Source organism: Sceloporus occidentalis, unplaced genomic scaffold, assembly GCF_023333645.1.
Source record: "Sceloporus occidentalis isolate IW3139 unplaced genomic scaffold, rSceOcc1.0.p SCAF_2, whole genome shotgun sequence".
Classification (NCBI taxonomy): Eukaryota; Metazoa; Chordata; class Lepidosauria; order Squamata; family Phrynosomatidae; genus Sceloporus; species Sceloporus occidentalis.
Genome location: NW_028316982.1, coordinates 143,166,331 through 143,178,814, shown reverse-complemented (window position 1 = coordinate 143,178,814; position 12,484 = coordinate 143,166,331). Strand labels below are relative to the sequence as shown.

Here is a 12,484-nt window from a genome sequence, read left to right as displayed (position 1 = left end):
GTTTCACTTTTCTCATGCAGCACTCTAGTGCAATTTGTAAAACAGCTGTCCTGGAAGAGGAAGGCTCCTGTGTAGATATATTTCCAATATGTTTATTTTCACTGTGAATAATACAGAACATTCTCAAGAATAGAGGCTATATTTACTACAAGGTTAAACAAAAAGTAAAACAATTCATTCTCATATACTTCTCTCACAATAGTCTAGGAAATAATGTGCATTTTTTTGTGAGAAAAAAAAAAGGAAGCCACATTGAACCAAACAAAATTCTTCTGGCTTTATATTAATAATGACCTCAATTCAGGTCATTAACTTGGGAATTAATGACCAGTTAAGGTTAATGGCCCAAGGTCTTGAGTCATTAAACTCCAAGGAAATGCCCTGTACTTTGATCGTTATTCGTTTATTAGGGATGGTTGTAGTTTAAAAAATGTGGGTGTCTCAAAACACAAAGATGATCTAATGCTAACAGGGAAAGTAAGAATTGTGCTATATATGTATTGCATTTAAGAGTGGACTTCCAAATAACTAAAATACTTCTAATATTTTCAGCATCTTTGACTGTTCACCTTGCAAAAATTCAACAAAAAAACCTGTAAGCAGTATAGGAGTAAAAAAGTGGGATAATTCTGCCATAGGCAGCAAAATGAGATTTTGAGTGTCCTGTACGGGTGCATGTGTTAGTACTGCAATTTCTAATGTATTCATTTTTTTCTATGTCATTGCTGTAGGGGGCATAGTGTGGAGGACACAAAGTAGTTTTTATCTTACCTGAGAAGAATCAGACTGAGTGTAGTTACTAGTTCAGAGCCACGTGGCTGGATGAGTAAAGATTTGAAACCAGACTTTCAGCATCCTAGGATCTTTCGAGTGTTTGCTATTGATGTATTTTTATTTATTTATTTATTTATTTATTTATTTATTTATTTATTTGATTTAATTTGATTTCTATCCTGCCTTTTCTCCCCAGAGGGACTCAAGGTGGCTCATAAATAAAATCTAAAAACATAATAAAATGAAACAATTAAAATATAATCTAAAAACAGTATAAAACTGTACAAAATCACAGACATTAAAACCACACTAACACCATGGTATCCACCCTATATAACAAACACCCAAGCCACTTCATGATTACACATCAAATGCCTGCCTGAATAGAACTGCTTTTACTTGCTGATGAAAAGCAAGCAAAGAGGGAGCCAGCCTTGCTTCTTGTGGAAGGGCATTCCAGAGGGCAGGAGCAGCCACCGAGAAGGCTCTCTCTCGTGTCCTCACCAGGTGAGCCTTGCGATGGTGGTGGGACCAAGAGAAAGCCTTTCCTAGAACATGTTAGGGCTCTAGCAGGTTTGTATGGGGAGATATGGTCTCTCAAATAATCTGGACATAAGCTGAGTAGGGCTTTATAAGTCATAACCAGCACTTTGAATTGTGCCCTAAGAAAGAAATCAACCTTAATGGGCATCATAGAATGATCTTAAGGTTCGGAGCTGCGTTGACAAGCTACTATAACTATTTATTTGTTTAATTCTTTCTGGAAAAACAAACGCTAGAATTATAATGTGAAGTCATACTCAGAACTTTAATCTCAAAGGGGTTAGCCTACGTCCTTTAAAAAAATGTGGAGATCCTCTGATTTCTCAGAGTTTATAGACAATATTTTGTAGTCCTTAAGTGTACCGACACTGAGGAATTAAAGCAGTTTGACACCACTTTAACTGCCACAAGTCTATCTTGCAGAATCCTGAGAGTTGTAGTTTGGTGCAGTATCCAGCCTGGTCTGTCAGAGAGCATTGGTGCCTACCCAAACTACAAATCCCAGGATTCTGTAGGATAGAGTCATGGCAGTTAAAATGGTGTCACAGTGCTTTAATTCTGCAGTATGCATACAGTCCTTGATTCATATAAGTGTTTTCACATTAATCATACTTTTTGAACTGGATATGCCTTCATTTGCAACAGCAGCAGACTTTTTGGTGACTTTCCTAAGCAGTCATGTCTGCTTCCCAAGACTAACTAATGTTGCACCTGCTTGGGTCTGTTGCTAAGTGAACTCAACCCAACTGAATAACCCTGTTATACATGCAGATCCATCCCTATGCCACTATCCATATCAGTATCATTTTAGCTGAGTAGATTCTCACGTTGACTTTTGATCTTGGCTCCCTTCCCACTTTAATTGCACAAGTCAGCTCTGCACTATGATTGAGGAGCAGAACCTCTCTTCTGGCTTTACATTGTTCGTACTACATTCCTTGTCCCTCATAGTGTTAATGTGCATGTCTGCATGTATGAGGTTTCTCACACAGCTTCTTGCATGTAGGCTTTTGTGAGATTGGAACTCCTGGTTGCATGGACCTTCTCTGGCACAAATCATACATAAGAGAAGCTTTTGTGAGATTGGAAATCCTCATTGCATGGACCTTCTCTGGCACAAATCATACATGAGAGAGGCTTTTGTGAGATTGGAAATCCTGGTTGCATGGACCTTCTCTGATGCAAATCATACATGAGAGAGGCTTTTGTGAGATTGGAACTCCTGTTTGCACGGATCTTCTCTGGTGCAATTCATACATGAAAGAGGTTGTGGCAGAAAGAAGATGACATCTTTCATTTCTTGTGAACATTTCCTCTTAAAGCCTCTCCCTATAAGTACATGCCCTTCCACATGTCTGCACAGTACAGATGTCAATTGCTAGGACTGCCATTTTTCAGAAGTGTCTTACCCACTACTCCAAGCCTTGTCTGACAACTGCACCATATTTAAAGCAAAATTCTTTTTTTTTTAACTTTAAAATAGAATAAGGGTTAAATGATAACTTGACTTATCTTTTACATGACAAAAAATAAAGAAATTGCAAGACCTTTTCACATATTAGATATGTATTGTCATTTATCATCTAGATATCAGGGTAGTAGTGCGGAGTAATAAAACATATCATCGAAAAATGTGCTATAGGTCTGAACCACTCTTTCATTCCACCTCCCAGCTAACTGTAGTATTAAATCAAACAAGCAGAACATTTCCTTAGGCAGCCATTGCCTTTTAATTTCCTGAAGAACCTTAAAATATCATTCATTACAAGTACTACACATATTTGGTTTTTAAAAGTCTCATAAATCAATAGCAGGCTGACTGTAATAATTATTACAAGTTAGTGCATAATTTTCATGCTGAAGGCTGCATGCAGAACTTTAGCATATGCAAACGAGGCAATTCAAACTGTGTATAGATATTAATATGAAGAAGCAGGTAACGAGGTGCAGGCTATGAATTATGCATCAAGCGCGGCTGATCTTCAATGAGGAAAATGAATTCAGCATGTAATCTAATTAGTGATGGAAGTCTATTACATCTAACTGCAAAAGCAACCGTCCTTGAAACAAATTTATTTACAGTCCATGTTACCAATTGAAACAACTTTGAAATGATGTGTAAGACAACAGCTTAATTGTAAAGTTTTTGTTTGTTTGCTTTTTTCTTTCAGTTCCAGACCTGGACGGCCTCCTAAGCGGACTCAAAGTGTCACCTCTCCAGAGAATTCTCATATTATGCCGCATTCTGTCCCTGGTCTCATGTCTCCAGGAATCATCCCACCAACAGGTACGTGTTGCACAAGTTATGGTACATATGGCACTGTGATGCAGTGGATGCATCCCAGCATGTTTTAGGACTTCCAATAGGTCAAAATGCCCGTAATTGAAATTAGAAGGAATCTTAATTTTAGAATTAAATACCTATCATTTTGTATTTTGCTACAATAGGATTAATTTCTCAGGGTGTAAGCATTTCTTAGCTCATTTCTCAGATATTACAATAAACATTGGGCCAAGGTAGGAGAAGGAAGTCTGGCTTTGTAGCTTTCTAGACTGCAGGAGAGGCTTTCGTCTTCATTGCAGCGGGTCCTGAAATCATCTTGTGGTCCCTTTTCATGAACCAAATGTAACACATATGCTTTGTAAATTATTTGCTGTCAGTAATATTTTATATGATAAACTTCTGGAACTAAAATAATTTTAGTAAAGGATTTATATATTTTTTTCTTTGAAACTAATAATGTTAATTTGGAAATAATGCTGCTTTGGAAATAACTGCTACATCCCCTACTTAAACAAGTCTTCTCTGTATTGATGAGATCGTACTTTGCTTCCAGAAGGCTGCACAATACATATCAGTCTTGAAGCAATTATAATTGTAAGTGTCAGTGTTTCTTTTTGATTCGGAGAAACGATGGAATGTGTCAATTACTGTATTACCAATGTAGGCTTATTATTTTCAAGGCAAAAGAAAGAAAATAATATGTAGATCAATCTGCTGTAACAACATAAGTAAACAAAAGATCATTAAATGTAAGAACTGCAACTCCTGTGTTTCTCTAAATATGGACCTCCTGAGTTGTATTGGCTGGGTGTGAGGAGGGCTTATGGTGGGAGGAGGTTCATAGGAAAAAAAGAATCTGGATGCTGGAGGAGGGTGTAGGGAGCTGAATTTATATGCCATTGGCAGACCTGAATGAAACCTGCCCTGGCACAGTCATTCCTGCCCAACTTACCCTAGTCCAAGCAGCCAACTTGTTTGGCTGGTCCCTGAGAACCCAGGAAAACTATGTTGTCTCTCAGTGGAAAGGAAGGGAAAATATGAAGAGAACATGATGGCTCACTGCTGAGCTGGACTACTCTGCAAAGTTACAGGTAAGTATGTGGCCCCAGTTTTCCAGGTGTAGCATAGTGAGTTGGTCCTCTTGAAATAGTAAAAACATAAAAGTGGCCCTTGCCGTGAGTTTAACAGTATACCTAGAACACAATGCTGTATTTGGATTGTGGAGACACAGTTGTAATTCCTAATCAGTCACAAAACATGGTCAAGTCACTGTCTCATAGCCTAATTTACATTAACAGAGCACTATGCAGATAATTAGAGTTACTTTCATACACTACAGTACATCAAGCTTCTTGAACTGATGATAAAATTAACTAAATAACTAATAGTAAAATAAAGGTGTACATAAGTCAAAATAAAAGGACACAGAATCATAGTTTATGGCAACTCTAGATGTAGTATATCAATGATTGCATAGTACAAATATGGTTTGTAGAAACCAAAAGGGGTGTCTCACCTGAAAAGCTTGCCAATTAAAATAGATAACTAAGGGGCAGAAAAGACCGACACAAAAGGGTGAATTGGGGCAGCCCCAGAGCTAGTTGTTTTGGAAGCTGTATCAAACATATGCCACAGCCCCAATCCACCCCGACGCTGGCCCACACATATGTGGAAAAGATCTACTCCTATTTGGGCCGGTAAACGGCTGCCATTGGCTGCCCCAGTGTAATCGCAGGGTGGTTTCCAGGAACTCTGGGAGCATGCAGTGTGTAAACGTCATGCCCATAGAATGGCTGGAAGCTGACCCTGTCTGGTCAGCCAGGGCAGCTTCTGTACATCTTGGGGGTGCGCAGTGTCTAAATGCCACACTTCCAAGCTGCTTGGCAGCTGACTTCTCTGGCCAGTCTTTACAGGCTCAAAGAGAAGGGTGGGAAAAGTGGGGTGGGAAAGGGAAGTGGTAAGGGTAATAAGTGTTTAAAATTAGAAAATACAGGACCAGGAGGGAATGACAGAAGTCATTGGTTTATTTGTTTTTTACTGGTAAATGTTGCTTTTGAAGAATATGATTGATGTGTGCAAATCTGCACCCCAGATATGTAGTCTATCATACAATATCAGTCATAAGGGACATCAGGGGTTGGGGTATTGGGATATAAAGTTCCCCCATCTTTCTTTTCTTTTGCCCATTTGTTGTTTTTGCATGTATTAATTTCAACATCTAAAAAGATAGAAGGAAAATAGAAAGGAATGGATTTAAAGGCATAGAAATAATACTGCTAATTAGAAATGAGAATGTATACAAGGACTTATAGAACTCTCCCATTAATAAGTGACTTAATTCATGAGTAACATTTTAAAATACACCAGTGGTTCTCAAACAGTGAGGTGGGACCCCCAGAGGGGACAAGACTTGGAGGCCCTGATCCATCCTTCTCCTCTTCCCAAACTTTTTTAAGTATAAAAAAGTGTAAAATTTACCCAGTTAAATATTGAATTTACTTAAATAAAACCATTTTAATTTGATTAATGTTATTTATATGCACACTAAATAAACAAAATATTTTTATTCCTATGTTATATAGAATCAGGGGATGTGACATCTGCATGTGGGTGTGAAGGAAGAGTCCCAAGGGTAAAAGGTTGAATACCACTGGAACACACTGTTCTTTAGACTGTCCACTCATATGGAGTACAATAGGAGCTTTGTTGTTTCTGGGTTGCTTTTTAACTCTCTTGCAGCCATTTGATAATTATTTTCATTTTATTAGTTGAAAGATTGTTAATAAAGAGGGAAGGCAATGTTTTTTTTTTAATCTAAGCTTTTTGCTATTTTTGTGTTGGAAAGCAAGCCAACATTAAGTAGGAGGGTAGGTAGCCTGAAAACAGAATGGCAATTTTTATAACAAGGTAAATTTCTCTGAGGGCACTGACTGCATTGTTGGAAGTTTGACTGGCAATCCAATTCTGTGTAAATTTACACAAAAGTAAATGCCACCATTTTCAGCGGTGCTTCTTCCTAGGTTATACATAGGATTCCAGCATTTCCTGTTTTAATGTCTCACTTGAATGTCTGCTTCCCTTTGTATCAATTAAGGAGCAGTAGTGCATAATACGTACAATGCTTAATTGTGTATAAATAGAAATGTAACCTACTAGCTATGCGAAGAAAAGTTGTCAGGCTGTTTTTAATTTCTAGACTGCAGGTAAGATCAAGGGACTGCTATGCCTTTTTAAAAAGTGTGAAGAATATTGGAATGTTTCACTTTTAAACAGTGCCAAATGAAATCATTATGAAACATTTTGTGGTCAATAGACAGAGTAGTGGTTGAGCCAGCATGGTGTAGTGGTTTGAGTATTGGATTAAGGATCTAGGACACCAGGCTTCAAATCCCTGCTCAGCCATGGAAACCCACTGAGTGACCTTGTGGGTCACACTGTCTCAGCCTAAAAGAAAAATAATGGCAAGTGCTCTCTGAATAACTCTTGCCAAGAATCCTATGACAATTGTCATAAGGTGTAGTCGGTTTGAAGACACATTGCAACAGGGCACACTGTTACATCCTTGCTTTGGGAAATGAAGATATGAGAACTGGTGTAAGCATGGTGGCTTAATCTCCTCCCCCCTTTGTAGTTCCCTGCTTGCATTTATCTCCCCTTTCTAGGCTGACTGAGCTTCACAAAACACCTGGATGACAAACTCCTCCAAGACTATGGAGGACAAATCATTTTTAGCATGTGCAATTCAGACTCGAAACACATTGACAGGCAATGCAATTTCTTTAGAGCTCATGTTACATGGCTTTTATATGATGTTAATGGGCAACATTGTACCTGCTGCATTTTGCAATAACTGATGCTTTGGAAATCATTTTCAAGAGAACCCCAATAATAATAATAATAATAATAATAATAATAATAATAATAATAATATCCCACCTCTTCCCTTTTGGGGATCGAGGCAGGTAACAATAAAGATAATACAATACAAAATAATCAAACAACGCAAACCCCCAATTCCCCCTAACCCTTACCCTCCCTCCCTGAATAAAATTACCACAATAAAACCATGTATAAATACAGATCACAATAACAAATTAAAATAAGTTAACACATAGCGACAGTGGTGAGGTTTAATCAGAGGATCAGACTTGTTCTAGTTTGGCCAAAGTTCAGTCTGGGAAGGCCCACCGGAAAAGAATTGTTTTTATCATCTTTTTGAAAGCCTCAAGGGAGGTTATTTGGTGAGTCTCTTCCGGCAGGTCATGTTGAGTTCACTGCAGTAGCCAAATCAGGAAGTTATCAGAGAATGATCTACTTTGGCTACATTCTTTGCAGGAAAGCCTATAGTTGTTACATGAGTTGAAACTGTCACAGAGACTATGGACTCTATCACACTAAAGACTTACCGAGCAGTAATCGCAGTAATCATAGCCCAAATGTTGCCCAAATGCTCCAGAAGTGTGGAGGTGGGATTGTCCATCACGCTTCTTGAAAAGTCACTGAAGCGCTCTTGTTCTTCCGTCGACCAGTCATTCACGGAGAAGCCATTTTTGTAATAACAGGATCTTCCGTTATTACAAAAATGACTTCTCCAAGAACAATTGGTCAACAGAAGAACAGTGGAACGCCTCAATTACGTTTCAGAAGTGTGACGGATGATCCCACCTGCAAACTTCTGGAGCGTTTGGGCTATGATTACCTTGCGGTAAGTCCCTCATGTGATAAGGGCTTATGATTCACAGAGTTTACCTAGGCCTAAAGTGACAAAAATGAATCTAAGCATACTTCCTAGCCAGACACCTGTTTCCTCAGGGGGAATGCAATGTCATGCAGGGCAGGTAGCTTACATGAGTTTCAGTCAGCGTTGCACCCCTGCGCATACCAAGTGCCCTGTGTATTAATGTTGTATGCCCCATATATATATATATATATATATATATATATATATATATATAATTGTTTCTCTTTTGAAGTTTCTGAATTGCTTTTAAATAACTTAGTCCAATCCAGTGTAGTTGTCCCTAGTAAGGAAAATGCCCCTCCTCTCCAATAGTACCCAAACTGGGGGTTGGGGGAAACAGTCCTGGTAATCATCACTACTTCAGTTTTCTCAGACCCACAGTTTCCCAGAAGCGTGTACATGGAAATGTGTGCTGTAGTGTAGTGCCACACACAAACTAACAACATTTTGGATCAACCTGTAGGTGATACTTTCCAGTTGTTCCATCTAGATGTTAGACAATATGAAAGCATAGTAGAACTTTTTGGCGCATGCATGCTAACAGCTGTGGAGTGGAATGGAAGGTTCCCAGCACTATTTTTGATATTGCATGTCAGGGAGAAACTGAAATCATTTTAACACCAGGTCCCCCTTAGCACTAGATAATAACTTCAGAAGGATAAGGAATGAAGTATGTTCACTGGGACATACTTTCAAGTAAGGAAATGCAGTCTTCAATGGTATGGAAAGCTGCTGAAAGATCCAGGAGAACTGGGAATGCCTTCACGCAGCCTTTTCTACTTTACTTTTGTAGGAAACAGTTAAAAGAACCAGAATGCATTGGGAATGGTACTGCAGAAATGATGAGGAGCCAGACTGCCACAATTTCAGGAGGGCTGTTTGGGGTCTGGCATGGCTCTAGCTGCATCATAGCCCAGACAGAAGGCACTGCCCTCCCAGCAGCCTCTTGCACTGGGTGAGATTAGTGACTGCAGCCATGCTGGAGCTCACCGACTGCCATTTCAGTGCTACCAAGTGTGCCACCCCACTGAATGGATATTCATCCCTCTCTTGAGTGTTACTCTGTGTGGGTCTCACCCCCTGTACCCCCTTAGTGATGCCACTACTGTACAGCATTCTTAGTGCATAGAGCCTGTATAGCCAGGTGTAGTGGGCACTTTGAAGAAAGTATTGTAGGTTGATCATGTAGGTTATTTAATGCCAAGCAAGCACAGCTTGAGAGTTGCCCCAGTCCTATGTAGGATAGTCATTGCTATGGAATTCTGGGAATTGTACTCTGACAGCATCTGGAGGACTGTACCCTTTTGGAGTTTATCGCATTCTAGAATAAAGTATTTTCCTACTGCTGTTTTCAAAACTCCTTTGTCTCAGTTGGCTGTTTCCCCTTTTCTATCATACAAATATATCATTTCATGGATTAGACTTAGGTTAGTCTTGTTATTTAAGTGTATTCCTAGCTAATTCACTCATTATTTTACTTCCTCGTGCCACTTTTATGAATGGTCAGCATACCTGACTGTAATAGAAATTTACAGTTCAATCCTGTGCATATGTTCTCAAAAGAAAATGGTGTTGAGTTAATTGGAACTTTCAAGTCAGGTGTTGGACCACAGCCTTCATGAACAGAAGATATTTTTACTGAAGGGTTTTTCCCTACCAGTTCAATAAGTCTATAGTTGTAACTTGAAGAATGGTTGCAGTAGGTGTGGGATCTTTAGCAAATGCATGAAGCTTCCTATGAAGGATATTTTCAATTACTACATAGGAAAATGAGATTTCACATCCTCCTAAATTGTTTGTATGAAGAGCTGCCTTTTCCAAATACACACTCATGAGCAGCATGTTTGCTTATGCATGAAAGATCTGTATCTATGTTAGTATTGTTGATTCTGAAGTTGGTAACATGACAATGAGAGAATAATTATCAAACTGGTGCTGTGCAGTAAGAAATAAATAAATTGAATAAATAAAGGTTGCAATAATTATCCCTTCATGGAAGAGGCTTCCTGCTGTGTCTCTGAATGATTATTTTTTAAATTATTAATGTTTGTTTGTTTGTTTGTTTGTCCTGAGCTTTGAGGAGATGTACTTAGGTCAGCAGTCTGGGCCAAGACACTAGGAATGAGCTTTCCTGAGGCTAATGACTTATACCCACTAAGCAAGAAAGCCTTTTGAAGTGATTGTACCTCCAGTATACAGGCATACCTCAGTTAAGGAAGCCTCTGCCAACAAAGCTCTTTTTTATACAGGCTTTTGATCCCTGCCTAACCCACCCCCCTTTCCTCCTCACACTCCAGCTGCAGAGTTTTTTTTTAAAAGCATCATGGGCATTGAGAGGGTGGTGAAAGATTGCTGGAGCAGGACAGGTTGCTTACCTGTAAGTGTATTTCTTCAAGTGGAATATTGTGTCCAGTTCTGGGCGCCAAAATTCAAAAAGGACATTGAGAAACTGGAGCGTGTCCAAAGGAGGGCGACTAAAATGGTGAAAGGTCTGGAAACCATGCCCTACGAGGAACGACTTAGGGAGCTGGGTATGTTTAGCCTTGAGAAAAGAAGGTTAAGAGGTGATATGATAGCCCTGTTTAAATATTTGAAGGGATGTCATATTGAGGAGGGAGCAAGCTTGTTTTCTGCTGCTCCAGAGACTAGATCCCGGAGCAATGGATGCAAGCTGCAGGAAAAGAGATTCCACCTCAACATTAGGAGGAACTTCCTGACAGTAAGGGCTGTTCAACAGTGGAACACACTCCCTCGGAGTGTAGTGGAGTCTCCTTCCTTAGAGGTCTTCAAACAGAGGCTGGATGGCCATCTGTAGGGGATGCTTTGATTGTGATTTCCTGCATGGCAGGGGGTTGGACTGGATGGCCCTTGCAGTCTCTTCCAGCTCTATGATTCTATGGTCATCTGGGAAATCACATAATTGAGTTAACCTATGCCTATGAAGTACATCTTCTAGACCTATTACATAAGCATTTTTGCAATAGCCCAACCCACTCTCTGAGTGACCTGCCAGATCACTTCTCGTCAAAGCTCTCAGTTCCATGGATGCCAAAGCAGCACCCCAGGATCAAAGCACAAGCAGGAACAATGAGGGGACAATGGGTGGGGTTGTGTAATTGCACAGATGACAACTGAAATAAACCTACAGTTACAGATAAGCAACCTGTCCTCCTCCTTCGTGGTATCTGTAAATCACACAAATGAGAGACTAACAAGCTACTAACTGTAGGAGGTGGGGTGTATGTGTGTGTGTCATCCCACATGGGAGAAAAGCACAGCCTTATCAAACACCACCTCCATCTGTGACCCTCAGTCCAGGGGATAGTGAGAAACAAAAATGAACAGTTTGGATTATGTGGCGACTCTCAGAAGTCATGCAGAAGAATCCTATTCAGGAATCTAGCCAAGACTGCAATCACTCTACTTGAAAGACTTCTCAGAGACAGAAGGAAGCTTGCCTAATAGCTTATATGCCATATTGTTGGTTGCTGCAAGCTACTTATAGAGATGCTGTGCAGACACAGGGTGTCCCTACTTTGTAGGCAAGTAGAAATAACTCTGGGGTTAATACCCTACAATCATCTAGGGAGTTATAGAAGAATACTGGTTGCTGAAAATTTCCTGTTTGAGATGGATAGGAAACAGGGCTATCAATAAGAAGGAAATATCTGGTCTAACAAAGGTGAAGTTGATCCCCTTGCAAAACATATAACTGTTGGCGGTATCACCTGAAGCCAAATGCCTTCTGAAACTCAGTCAACTTATTGGCGTAAGAGTACTAAGGACCTTATCACACGAGGCACTTACTGCTGCTCAAATGTTGCCCAAATGTTGCAGAAGCGCCGGAGGTGTGATCGTCCATCACGCTTCTCTAACCTAATTGAGGGTTCCCACTTTCCTTCCGTCACTGAAGCGTTTGTGAGGAAGCCTCAGAGAAGCCATTTTTGAATAACAAGATGTTATTGGACTTCAGCTCCCAGAAGCCCCAGCCAGCTTGGAATTCTGACATCTGAAGTCCAAACATCTGGAGGACCAAATTTGGGAAACCACTGACAGAGATCAGTAGACCTGACCAACAAAATGGAAATCATATGAAAATTGGAAGCTGATGAAAGAAAAAGTTATCCTTTGATGCATTTTGA

At 39.8% G+C, this 12,484-nt stretch overlaps 1 protein-coding gene across 3 annotated transcripts in view; it reads left to right on the top strand.

The window, feature by feature from the left end:
• LOC149319090 (dachshund homolog 1-like) overlaps positions 1-12,484 on the top strand; it is a 426,364-nt gene that overhangs the window by 175,787 nt on the left and 238,093 nt on the right. For all 3 annotated transcript variants that reach the window (XM_089511099.1, XM_089511098.1, XM_089511097.1), the window contains exon 2: positions 3,489-3,604. In XM_089511099.1, the coding sequence (XP_089367225.1) occupies positions 3,489-3,604 (116 nt within the window). The remainder of the gene's footprint in view (positions 1-3,488; positions 3,605-12,484) is intronic.